This window comes from Opisthocomus hoazin, chromosome Z (assembly GCF_030867145.1).
Source record: "Opisthocomus hoazin isolate bOpiHoa1 chromosome Z, bOpiHoa1.hap1, whole genome shotgun sequence".
Taxonomy (NCBI): domain Eukaryota; kingdom Metazoa; phylum Chordata; class Aves; order Opisthocomiformes; family Opisthocomidae; genus Opisthocomus; species Opisthocomus hoazin.
The window spans coordinates 25643375-25655948 of record NC_134454.1 but is presented as its reverse complement, the minus strand read 5'-3'; the positions used below and the strand labels follow the sequence as shown (position 1 = coordinate 25655948).

The 12574-nt window shown below is 39.4% G+C and overlaps 1 protein-coding gene across 5 annotated transcripts in view; it reads right to left on the bottom strand.

Annotated features, from left to right (window-relative positions):
* ADAMTSL1 (ADAMTS like 1) overlaps nt 1–12574 on the bottom strand; it is a 466061-nt gene that overhangs the window by 95653 nt on the left and 357834 nt on the right. For 4 of the 5 annotated variants that reach the window (XR_012761943.1, XM_075411537.1, XM_075411540.1 and 1 more), the window contains 4 exons: nt 12476–12526; nt 8261–8465; nt 6850–6997; nt 2722–2806 (listed from right to left, as the gene is read on the bottom strand). Coding sequence is in view for 4 of the 5 variants with exons in the window: in XM_075411537.1 (XP_075267652.1) it covers nt 2722–2806; nt 6850–6997; nt 8261–8465; nt 12476–12526 (489 nt within the window). In the remaining variant the exon portion in view is untranslated. The remainder of the gene's footprint in view (nt 1–2721; nt 2807–6849; nt 6998–8260; nt 8466–12475; nt 12527–12574) is intronic. The other variant, XM_075411538.1, reaches the window with a different exon arrangement.

The following is a 12574-nucleotide window of genomic DNA, read 5'->3' as shown; positions in this document are numbered from 1 at the left end:
TTTGTTAAAATACACATTATAATAACCAAAATCCTCTTCACCTTTCCCTGCAGGTTATGCGTATTCTCTACAAACCTCTTCTTGTTAATATTTAAAGCTACACATGCTCATGTATACTTTATTACACTCTTCTTCTACAGTACAGTCAACATTGTTCACAGAATTTATCTAACAAATTTCTTTGTGTAACAAATTGTTACTGGTATGACCACATATCAGTATGAGTCCTTTTGACCAAATTCCTGATAACACATCTTTTTTCATATATGTTTCCAGGCGTTATTTACAGTTTGATAAACGCACTTTTAGCTAAATGGTTTAGTATACTCAAAAGAAAACTCAGAAGAAAAGAAACTTAACTTTACAAATGAAAAATTAGTAAATTCACAAATACTGAATTTTCTAGAGTTTGATGCTGAATGAATCAACCTATAAGGTCTGTGAAACTCTGGAACCAATTAAACATCTCATTATATTACATGCAACAGCTGCTATTAATGTATATACACACATATGAATATGTGGGTTTGCATATGTGTGTATAAATGTGTGTGTATACACCTGTGTTTGTATATATGTATTTACATATACATATGGCTACTGGATTAAAATAAATTTTTTGAGGGCTTTATTATATATATCTCTATCTCTATTTCAACATTTCAGTTTGAAATTACTTCAATTCACATTAACAATGCCAAAACTGCAATTATATTATATAAAGAATGGTGTTTTTTAGTCTAATACACAGCTTCAGTTTCAATAAATAATGCCATATGCTCAACCATGAGGAACTGGATATTGATTAAAGCTGTGCACAGGGGTTACAATCATAGCATGCGTTTATCACAGTTCCAGAATAAAAAATGCAAAGCATAATCATAACAGTATTTTTAATTTCTCAGCCTCATTGCTAAAGGTTTATATCATGCACAAGTTTTACTGCAGCTTCCTCTTCATTGCAATTTTAATAGGCTAAGGAAAATGAATTATCTAAAAAAGAGGCTTATAATAAAACTCAATTCTGAATGAAATTCTGAGGGTTTTTTAAAGAACTGAATTCTTCTAACTTCTTCTGCAGTCCTGGTATTAATGGAATGGAGCACATGCAGAAACTGCTAAACTGTATTTTCAATAGCACTGTGTGAAGAACCTGGCACACAGCCAAATTCATACAGTCAGATTTTCTTACTTATATATTAAAAAAAAAGGTATCAACCCTAAGTGGAAGTATTCTTTTCCAGCTGTTTATCGTAATATTTTTTCCTTCAGCGTTACCTGTAACTATTTTATGCCTTCCAACTCTTTCTAACTCAATGGTAATATTTTTCACAAAACTGAAGACAAATGAACAGGAAAAGAAAAAAGAAAAAATAACAGTTAAGGGACAAAATGAGTAGATTTTATGTTGTGCTCATTTTGGCTGGGAGAGAGTTAGTTTTCTTTATAGTAGCTAGTGTGAGGCTATGTTTTGGTTTTGTGCTGAAAACAGTGTTGATAATACAGGGATGTTTCCATTACTGCTGAGCAGTGCTTACACAGAGCCAAGACCTTCTCTGCCTCTCATACCATTCCACCAGCGAGTAGGATGGGAGTGCACAAGGAGCTGGGAGGGGACACAGCCAGCACAGCTGACCTCAACCAACCAAAGGGATATTCCATGCCATACGATGTCACACTTAGTATATAAAGCTGGGGGAAGAAGGGAGATGTTCAGAGTGATGGCATTTGTCTTCCCAAGTAACTGTTGCATGTGACAGAGCCCTGCTTTCCTGGAGGTGGATGAACACCTGCCTGCTGATGGGAATTAGTGAATGAATTCCTTATTTTGCTTTGCTTGCATTCATGGCTTCTGCTTTCCCTATTAAAATGTCTTTATTTTAACCCACAAGTTTTCTCACTTATGCCCTTCTGATTCTCTCCCCTATCCCACTGTGGGGGATTGAGCAGGCAGCTCTGTGGTGCTTAGCTGCTAGCTAGGGTTAAACCACAATGTATGAATCTGGGAGGAAAATGTACAGTTTCCATCATTTCAGGCAGCCCTTATGTGAGGGGACTGTCAATGCATGTACATAGGCCAACCTGCCATGCAACAGGGTCTACAGTAAAAGAAAGAGCAAGTAAAAGTTTACAAGGTGCTGACTGAGGTCCATCTTACAAAGCTGGCTGGGCAAAGACCATGAAGTGACTAGAAAAGCAGAGAAGGGAGACTCCCTGAAATGATGAGGTAAGTGATGATGTTAATCCAAACCACAGAGCTGAGGTTCCTAGTTCATTTTCTGCTAAAATTAATTCATTTTATTTGCTGCTACTACACTCCTCCTGGGGAGAGAGGCAAGGGGAATCATCACTGTATTTTACCTCTTACTTCACAGGTGCATTGTGCGAATAAATAAGGATGCTGTGCTGCGGAGATACAGTGGTAGTGGGGAACGTATAACTACGCAGGTAGACAGACTGTCACTGTAATATTGTTGTAAATTACCTTAAAGAAAACATGTATATATTTGTTCAAATTAAATCTGCCTTTGCCCCCTTGAATTCTGTCTCTTCATACCTAAGTGTGACACAGCCTTTAGTCCATTGATTTCCATGGTGTTTGGTTTAGCCTTTAGACTCTAATGAAAGCCAAATACAATTTCAAGATATCATGTTAGTTCAGTGCAAGCCACAGATTCCCACATCATGAGAACATGTTGTAAGCAAATTTTTAAGACTTACGATGGTTCTTCAGACACCACTGCTCCTTCCTCCAGCTCTTGAGCCTGCTTATACCATGGCAACTTTGCTTCCACAGGAAGTTTCTCTACAGAACAAACACAAGTGTGTGAAAACAGGAAGCATGCAGTAATGCTGCCATATGTGTCAGCCTCCCGTCTCTTGCCAAGCGTGGCTGCAATGCATGTGTGCCTTCTTCCACATGGACGATGAGCACAAAGAAGAAAGAGAGAGAAAGCAGAGCAGGAGAGAGAAAAAGAAAGTGCTTTGTCACCTGGACTATAATGTGTACAGTTATGTGGCCAGATAGGTCATTGTTGCAGCTAGAAGGGCCAAGGAGTTCTAAAGCCAGTAAGGCATATTAGGTCACTTATCAGACCATGCAACTGGGCTGTAAAAGTAGACACTTCAGAATGTATTTTTTGGAGGGAGTCTTACAAATGTAGCAGGCCTCCATTGACACTGCAAAGGCAAAATATATAAAATCCCTGTGTTTACCCTTAAATTTTAGAACTTCAGAAGGCACATTAAGCTTGTTTTTGATAGATTACAAAAAGGAAGAAAACCCTAATTCAGTGGGTGACACCACAGAAAAACAGAGAAACCGTAATAAAATGGCCCAGCTATACTTCTCAGCTTTATCAGTTCATCAGCTATGCGGATTTAAAAAAAACGAGCTTGATACTTTTTCTGTCATTTCTGATGGAAAACAGTAGAGCTGCTTTTCTTCCTCTCCAGGATGTGCACGCAGCATAATGGGCTGCTCTGCTCTGGGGAGTGCAGGGCCATGCTGCTGCGCGAGCCAAACTCCGCTTTCATGCGGTGTCAAAGTGGAGTATTTGAGCTGAAGGTGGCGGAGCTGCTTTAGCTCTTACAGGGGTATAAAGCAAGAGAAAATTTGGCACTGTAATTTAAGAAGCAGCTCTGCATTTCAACAAAATGTTCTGGGCTAGGACCAGGGAAAAGTACTCCTAATATAAGGTAAGGCAGAATTTTTACCTTTGGAGATTAAAGTAAAATCTCTCCTTTTATGAAAAAAAAGCACAAATAAAAGGGAGTGAGACTCAGACCACTGAGGAGAACCAGGGCCAAACGTATTTGGCATTCACGAATCACCTAAGCCTTTCAGGTTTATATATTGCGCAGATCTGTACTTGCCAATGGGAGCAGATCAATCTCATTCAAGATAGTTGGGAATTTTCTGTCACTCTGTTGTTCACAACAGTGAGCATTTCACATACGCACATGAAACTTCCCATCTGTCAGTTGTATCATAGAGGAAAAACAACTTGCAGCTTGATTTCACAGCTACTGCAACTTTAGTCAAACAAGTTTCCATGGAGCACGTTATTAACTGAGGAAAAAAAGGACAGCAATAAAGCTACTACGCCTCTCTCAGAAATATCTTGCCAAGCTCCTACTCTAACATATTTATTAATGCCATTTAAGGATGAATATTTGCCAGCACAGCTCTTAGTTTAATCTATATTTTATTGCATTTGTTATTCCAAATATGTAGAAGACATTTCTATTTATATGTTCTGCAGCTTGTTTTATGCGTTTTGGAAAGGCAAATCTTACTTCTGTGCTTTTTTGCTTGGATGCAAGTGCTTGTAAAAAGCAAAAGCTCTTATGTACCGTTGCCTGTTATGTGACTCTTTAAATAACTTTTCTTTTTTAAAGGTGTAGTTAATTATCATCTACACTGTAAAATAAGTTAGAAGATTAGAAATGGTGACGTTCTAAAGTGTGCTTTGACAAAACAATGAATAAAAAGTACTCCTAATATAAGGTAAGGTAGAATTTTTACCTTTGGAGATTAAAGTAAAATCTCTCCTTTTATGAAATAGTTCCAGTAACAACACTTAAATCCTATATTACACAGAAAATTGTATTAGATGAATACATCTTCTCTGTTAAAACTAAAAATCATTACTTAATCCAGAGATATCCTATTTTTTCCCAATATTGGTGCAAGATAAAGTGCTGCAGTGCTTGAATAAACTAAAATGAAATAAATTACGTGAACTATTAGCATTCTATTTCTGTTTAGCACAGTGTGTTAAAAGAAGAGGGAATTCCACTTTTTTTTGTCTTGCTGCTTCAGTCATCTAGAAAAATTGGTTTTCTGCTTTATGTTAATCCAGTTCCAGAAGGAAAAAGCAGGCTAGCACTAAACCATTCCATAGAGGAGAGGTACTTTGCTACCCCTACTGCTCTAAATTTCTAACTCGTGATTTGTGAAATAGAAAGAACCAACTTCCAGCACATAAATAGAATAATTTGGATTGGAAGAGACATCTGGATATCATCTGGTCCAACTCTTTTCTGAGAGCATGATTCAGCCTTCAGGTGCGTGGGTCTTCAAACATTACCACTTGCATTATGGAGGGACAACTGTGAGAGCGTTGCAGAACCAAGGTGAGGAGTAAAATTAAACCCAAACAAAACCTCATGCTTTGCATAAGACTTTCCATCCTATAGGAAAAAATGGAAGAAAGAAATAACTGCCTACAATCAGAAATTAATCATGTAGGTACTGCAAAGAGCAGCATAAGAGGTTATCCAGGGTTGTAAAAGTGGGCTTCCAGCAAACAGCAATTTACTTTATTCCCAGACAAGTCCCATTGGAAGAGACTTCATGACAGATGAAGGCAAGCAAAGCTTTCCTAGCTGGTCTTGCACCCTCCTCAGGTTCCCCAGGCAGAAGTCAGTTGTGGATGGTTTGCAACACCTGATTTTTTGGTGTCTTACTGTATTTTGCTTACACTGTGTGCTGCAGGCAGACAGGATCTTGCTTTACCTGTGCTCTGAACACCATAAACATATAAAGGTCCATAAAATCAGCTGATTGACTGAGCCCAAACCCACTGAATCTCTGTATGAGGCTCAGTCATGCTAACACATCCACAGGCCCTTTTTTTTATATCTTGCAAGGTGGATGGAGCGAGCTGATGTCAGCCAGCAAAATGCAGTGCAAATATACCCATTGCTCCCCAGAGGCCCTGTGTCTGGGTTTCACCACTTTGGTGGCTGGCAGACACAGTGAATTCACATGGTCCAATTAAACTGGAATCTTGAAACTTGACAAGTGCGCCTATCATCGGCCACTGCGAGCAGAAATTAAAATTCCAAATTTCACTGTTCCATCTGAGATTGGTATGAGGTCATGGGTCACTCTTTTCTCCTAAGGCTTCATAATAAGTGCTCTTAATATGTAGCAGGACAGCAATCCACTTTTCTAAAAGGAATTGATTTCTTCTTACGGCAGGGTTTAAGTCTCCAATTTAGGGAAATTAAGTTCACCTATATTGCTGTAGCCCAGCAGCTTCCATAAGTCAGTCAGCATAGAGACACAGAGGTTCTATCGACAGGTTTGTATACATGCACAAAGACATGCATGCTCATATACCTGTGGAAATGGTCAAATGTCTGTCGCACCTGACCACAGCCCATTAATCTAGTCCAGTCTCCAGGACTTTTTGTAATATTTCCACCCCATAAGAACCTCCAAACAGCTGCAGAAATGTTTGCTCCTTCCCTCAACAAAATGTGTGGGCTTTACCCCAGTATTACTCTCTGTCTGAGACCGAAGTCAAGAAACATTTCAATAAAAATTGCATGTACTCTTTTCTAGAAGATGCTTCAAGTCTTCCAGTCTGCCAAATTTTTCAGCCTTGCTAGTAAGAGGAACTTCACGTTGGGTTACATAGTGTTTGCTTCTGACCTATTTCAAGCTCCAAGTGACGACCAGGCACTTCAATAATACGGTTACATCTCTCTGCCATAAATGTTATTTTTATATTTAATTCCTTTTAAAATACCATGCAAATTTAGCCCAGACACAACCGGTGAGCTCAAACCTGTTTATACTATGGTCAGATTTAGATCTACATCGCTTGGTCTGCTGCATCACAATTTAACAGTGAAAACCCCGGACCTTGTAAGAGAGAGGAAGGGGACAGCATTAACTCCAAGTTGCTAGCAGGCAGACTAGAATAGGAATGTCAGGCTTTACAGGCACAAATTCACAACTCGGTGCAGGTGAGAACAGCGCTACCAGAAACAAAACAAAACTGTTCAACAGGGAAGAGCTCTGAAAAATTTAGGAGAATCTTTCTGCCTCATTACCTTTCGGTTTGTAGCAAGGAGTGGGTACAATGCATTCTTCTTTTATGTGTGGCTTTGTTTTAGGACTACAGCCTCCTGTATGCATCCCCCTGTGATCAATGCAAAGGACCACACGATATCTGAGTCCTTGTCCACAGGTCACAGTGCACTGGGGAAAAAGAGGAAAAAAGTGTGTGTGATATGTCACAGGAGTGATAAATAAAAGGTGAATATGCAATACAAGTATGTGTACATCAGAGAGCAAAACATAGTGCAGAAACACCCAACCCTGAACATAAATTATTCATAATATTTAGTAGTTACAGGCAAGATATGAAATTGACAGAAATTTTTGCCTTTCTGGTCTTCATATTTACTTGGTTTGGACATTTAGCTGCTGGATTTCTCTTGCAGAGTCACTCTCTCACCATTGGTTACTTGGCCTGTGGCCATCCATCCCATATTGGATATGCTCAGTAACACTGTGTCAGTTTCATCTGGAGCCACTCTGCTTTGCTTGGACAAAGTACTGGGGCATATGGGTTAACAGAGGTGACACTCAGCTATTTTGGAACACGGCACCAAACAGAATGGGAAACTATTTGGGCTTTCTTCCCTCAGACACTTTATTAAGTATTTTTCCATTTATTTTCGGTAAGGTACATCAATTTTACCCACTGTACAGATTGTTTCAGAAGTGGTTGCATGGGATACAATCAAAACTGCCAACCAGTGGGAAGGGCCATGGATACTACCAGTATTACTTTGCTCTCAGATAGCAGCTTTCATGTGGAACTCACTAAACACTTTGCAATAAGTCAAGAGCACCTCACCTGTGGGTGAGCTAGCTTAGCTTCTAAAATTAGTTTTACTTGTTGAGAAAATGGGGTGTTGAGAAACTAGGCTCAAGATTAAGTCTTTATGTAAAATCAAAGTACTTTTCTACTTTTGTTACAAGACTTTTCAAAGACATTTACTTTTGTAGAAAAGGAAAAGTGAATCGGGAACAGACAACTACAAAGAGCAGAGTCACTTATGGCTTTAGGTATTTCTGGAAATTTCTCAGCAATTTATGATATTCAATTTATGGCTGAAAAGTTACAATAATAAAGATATACCTTTACACAATTGCTGGTTTTGTTATGTGTGTTTCATTTATGTTCCCAGACTATTATATAGTAGAAGGTCACTAATTAACATTATAGGACTTACTTATTTTTCTGGTATTCTCCTTAATCATGTTAATCCTATTAATATTATATTCCTGAGTTTTTACTTTGCAATTAGACAAATAGCATAATTTAAAACAAAGGTCATGGTAATAAGGAAAGAAAATAGTGAACGTTCCTACTTCCACAAGCTCACTAAACTATAAATTTGAGATATATTCCTAGTGCGTTAAATACAAAACCAAAAAAGCTAAGCTGATTACCGGAGACCATTCCTGAGCAAGCCACTTTGGGCAGTCGAATATATTGCAAGGCTGGACGACAGGCATCTTTGGAGTATACATGCATTTCCATTCTTCCACAGGGCTGATATGCCCCTGAATGTCTTCTTCCACACACGACACGCTGCGGCTTTGAATGCCCCCTCCACAAGATGAGGAACAGGCAGTCCAGGGTGTACTTTCCCATCTGGGGAAAAAAAACCCAAGACAGAAAGGCATCAGGAAAAGGAACCCATGCTGCCCCCACCTGCACCCCCCCCAAATACATAAACTGATATCTGCAGGAGGGATTTTCTTCTGATTAATGTTAGTAAAAATTAATCATATATGTATTTTCATAAATGGCTATAACAACAAAGCACTCTCACGGCTGCCGTCTTTAAGTCACAGGTTAGTAATATGAAATCTCTCTCCCACTAACCAAGTGACAACTACCACAGAAAATCTAAATGCTTCTAACTTAATTCCTTTTATTTAATTGATGGGATTATTATGTCTTCACAATTTGTCATGTTCTGAGGAATCTTTGTCACAAATCTCTGGAAGCTCAGTGTGCTCTGAAGCTGATGCTCTGTTTGAAAGAAGATACAGGGAAACAGCAGTGTTTCTTTCCAGGGAAACAACTGAGTCAAGGAAAATAAAGGAAGATGGGAGGAAATTACCAAAACGAAGACATGGCTATACTGATAGGATGTGTGGTCTCTGATGGATAAACCACATGTGTCTTGCTTCCTTACAGTTGAGGTGGAGAGAGGAACTGAGAAACCACCTCTTCCCTGCAGGTGCCGTTAGAGAACTTAATGACAAATCCACCAAACAATTTGCATATTCTGAAAAGCTATGCATATGTATGACAATAGTTCTTTTTTTAGTCATGCATCTACAATAATGTATGTATTGTTTTACATGTGTGCATTTTTGTTCACATAAAATAATCTGTTGTTTCCTCTCTTTTATTCAATTCATTGTCACAGACAGGATCTGGGACCATAGTCATGATCCAGTATGGCTGTTCCTGTATAGTCTTGTCCATGCCTGATGATATAAACGTGTGCATGTCCTATCTGTCTGGAAACATTTCCCAAAATTTTCATCCCCCCCCCCCCCCCCCCCCCGAAGGCAAACGTCCTTTTGATAAGGATATTAGAAATAATGTTTGAAACAATGATTTTGGTTGTAACTTTTCATTTTTTGACTTAGAAAACTGTTTCTGTAGAAAAACTCCCACCTGTTTCCTCTTTCAGGCAAGAATGAAGAAAAGTGAAAGGTGAGGATCTTTTTCTCTCACTTTAAAACAAAGGAGTTATTCCTATTAAGTAACAATTACAGGATCACCAAGATTGTTAAGCAATATGAAAAATGTCTATCTTTCCCTCTGATTTTTCATCATATCAGCCCATCTTTTTCTGATCAGGTCCAGCACATGTAAACACTACCCACACTTAGCTACTGGCTGAAAGTGCCATAAAACTCAACGTGAAATGGCTTATGTTAATAGCTGTTTATGAATGGTAAACACACTGATTAACTCTATGACTTATGACTAAGAAGTGGTGAAACAACGTTTACACCACGCCACATCCTTCATCGTGTGCTAAGCACAAGCCAGATATGTCATGAATGGATAATTTTAGCAATGTTTTTCATTCAAATATGCTACCTGTGGCTCTGCTAAACACTTTTCCCAGCATATAGCTAAGGTTTCTCACTACCATAAATCTAAACAAAAAGGCCTCCTCATGCAGAAACTCATGAACAGCAGGAACTGCTGCAGCCAGCCTGAACCAGCTTTTCCACATATAAAAGTGACACGGCACCAAGAAATTCCCTGGAATCTGGGACAAGTTTCTAGATGCCTTGGGCAACCTCAGCAACACCAAGCAGCTTAAACCTAGGCAAGCAGTTTGGTTCTCAGGTTTTGTAGAAGTGTGAGATAGGAGGGTGAAGTTTTACTGTTGCACATCTCTTTAAAGAGGTGTCACAGCTCCTTTCGAGGTACAAAGGGTGCAAAATTGACCAAGAATTTGTGAAAGGAATTCGTGGTGCATGAAAAGTAAGCACTATGTCTCCTGAACCATACCTTTCCCTCCTTGTGATAACATTCAAGGCTGAGGGATTGCAGTAGGGAAATCTTGCAAAGATGCCTTTCCAGATTTGCTCTGCATTTCTCCTTGAGTGTTTGTGACTCTCCTATGTCCCTGGTATCAGGTCCCAGTCTCAGACAGGTAATGCAATCAGGGCCTATCTGGTTTGGTTGGGTTTTTTTGCCTAAACTCTGAAGGTTCAGAGGAAAGACATTTTATATCCCCCTGACTTGGCCCTGTCTCATGCCATCTTCGTGGTGTGTCCGGTTTCTACCGCCTCTGAGGTTTGGAGAAGAGACTTGTGGCTGTGTCTTCTCCCTTGGGGAGAGGGAGGAAGACCTGAGCCCTGTTTGTGGGTTCATAGGAGCACCTGTGGCAGTGGGAGAACAGGGGAAGCAGCAGTGAAAGAGCACTGGGAATAAGAGGGGCAAAGATCCCAGGCAGCAGCTGCAGCCTGAGCAGTCAATGTGGGGGGTTAAAGGAGAATAGTGCGGCTGGGAGAGTGGATGTAAAGCGACTGTTACCGGGTGAGGCCATAATCCAGAACAGCTTGAGAAAAATTCTTGGACTTTTGATCAGTTTCAGGGAATTATTTTTTTCTTCTTTTCTTGCAGTGTTGCTGAAAGCCAAATACCTCAGGGCATTTTGATCCTTTATTTTGGATTTTCTTCAGCAGTTAGAAAGCGCCTGCCTAGCTGCCAGCTCAGGATGCTTTTTCCTTAAATAAAGTCTCTCCACTGTTAAGTACTGCTGAACCATCCCCTTACAGAAAATTCCTCTCTGTCTTTTGTCAATGTATGTGCCCTCTGTACACAACTGAAATAAAATCTGCTTTATTAAAAGCTAGAATGTTAAAACCTGTATTAATATTCTAGCTTCTATACTCCTCACTAACAGAGGTTTAACTTTTGAGGTTAGGAGGTGTGTATGTGGGTTTTTTTTGAAATAAAGAACAGAGAAAAGTGTTTTCCAGAATGAAAGAATTAGACACAAGGATATATTTTAAATGATATATTTTATGAATATTTGGTGATAATGACTGTGTGTACATAACCATGAACACTTAGCTAAGAAGAGAAAAGCCTAATGCAAATGAAACAAATGATTGATAAAGGGTGTCAACATGAACGGCAGCTGCTCTCTTCCTTGCCTTCTCACTCACAGTTTGGGATGAGTCCACAATTTGGCTGGAGACTGTTGAACGTGAATGCACTGCACTCGCACACTGATGCTGAAAGCTTTCTGCACTAGGCCTTACCATCATTTGAGGGAGGCCATTTCCTCACCAAGATGGGACTAATAAGTGGCTTAGGGGATTCTTGCTGTGATTTCATACTCTGTGACGCAACAAATCAATTAAGAAGGAAACACCGGGTAATACTATTGCATGTCCAGGCAGTATTTAAAAACTAAAATGTTCTCATCCTTCTGCTACCAAATGTCTTTAACAGCACCAGTCTTATTTACTGCTTTAAGAGCAACTACTTGTGTGATTATTTCTATGAGAATCTGAAGTCTTACATTAAAGACGCTTTAATGGTGAGATAATTAATAATACAAATCAGGCCTTGATCCTATTGCTCCGATCTCTGCTTTCTTTGAAAAAACAGTGGATTACTGCACCTGGGGAAGGCATTAGCATGGGTTTGCAGCATCAGAACACAATGCTAATACTGTCTAAATGTAAAATCTCATAATTTATAAGCATGCAAGAAGCAGCACCACCGGAGAGAGAGAGCAAGTCTGACGGTTCATTATAAAGCCACAGGTTGTAGTCTTGTTCAGAGATGAGTAAAAGGAAGAAAAAGGAAAGGTGTAAGAGAACAGGAGAGATAGGGATGGGGGTGTGAGGAAAGAGAGAAAGAAAAGGACCATGCACTTAAAAAGTCTGTGTTGCTGTTTCAGCTATAATATAGTTTCAGTTCTGCATCAACAGAATTTATAGCAACACGTTAGTACTTGAACATCTCTAGGTTAATCTGCAGGAGTTGAGAGCAAGGGCAAAGTAGCATCTGTTAACTTAGTTTGAGAGCAAAGCAGCAAATGCAGAGAAGAGCAAAAGAGAAGTAAATGTATTTGTTAATCCTAGCATCTGGTTGACTGTTTTACGTACCGAGGAAGGGGATGGTAGAGGTCATAGGGCATGATCTGCTTGTATCCATCACTGTTAGGAACAATAATGCCAACCCTCTGAGTAGAAGGTACACATAAT